At 43.7% G+C, this 808-nt stretch overlaps 1 protein-coding gene across 1 annotated transcript in view; it reads left to right on the top strand.

The window, feature by feature from the left end:
• acsf2 (acyl-CoA synthetase family member 2) overlaps positions 1–808 on the top strand; it is a 25,439-nt gene that overhangs the window by 4,302 nt on the left and 20,329 nt on the right. Inside the window, exon 2 of the mRNA XM_020604644.1 lies at positions 650–808. This exon is cut by the window's right edge and continues 40 nt beyond it. Within this exon, the coding sequence (XP_020460300.1) occupies positions 650–808 (159 nt within the window). The remainder of the gene's footprint in view (positions 1–649) is intronic.

Genomic DNA, 808 nt, shown 5'->3' with positions numbered 1-808 from the left:
GGAGGGTGGGACTTGGGGGCGGGACAACGCTTTTGATTGGATAACCTTTCACCTAGAACTGTCAAATCGAGTTTGATGAAATACGGTATCTATACTGTGTGTGGGGAAGTTAGTTATAGAGGCCAAACTTTTGTACCAGGCTGTGAACATGTTTATTTCTGCTGTACAGTCGGGCATTTTAACATGACAGTCTGTGGGGATTGACTCCCTTTTGGAGCAAGGCTCAAGTGGCCGTTCAAGGAGCCGTGGGTTTCGGCGCTTCCCCGCTGGCTTTGTTTTTCAGCCTTGGAGGTTTCTTCTTGGTTGTACTAATGATTTCATTTTGTCCATTATTGGTTAATCTGCAAAGTTACTTTTCAGTTACTGTCTTCAAATTGGTCTTTTTTTTTCAGGCACACTATAAAACCCAAAACTATTTAATTTGTTTTCATATATTAGCCTAATAGATGGTTCTGTAGTATGCTTTCAAAGCGTGTTACCATAATATTATACTGATGTTCTTGATCATTCAAACCTTCAGTCTGTGCACATGTATTCTGTTTAATTTTGACATTTGATAAACTACTTTACAGAAAGTTATGTCACCGTGTAATCTGTGCCTGCTGTTAATCTGCCAGTGTCTGAAAACAGGACTCCCGTTTCCCTGCAGGACCATCCATGTGGACTCTATGCCTGTCGTCCCTACTCTCACTACCAGCTATGCCCACGGCACCTCGTCCTCACCTTTTCTCCATACTACAGTAGGAGAGACCCTGCTCAGGGCTGTGGAGCGCTGGCCTGACAGAGAGGCCCTGGTCTTTGTACAAGA

Source organism: Monopterus albus, unplaced genomic scaffold (assembly GCF_001952655.1).
Source record: "Monopterus albus unplaced genomic scaffold, M_albus_1.0 scaffold67.1, whole genome shotgun sequence".
NCBI classification, from domain to species: Eukaryota; Metazoa; Chordata; class Actinopteri; order Synbranchiformes; family Synbranchidae; genus Monopterus; species Monopterus albus.
The sequence above is the reverse complement of the archived record's forward strand: the minus strand, read 5'-3'. Positions and strand labels throughout refer to the sequence as shown.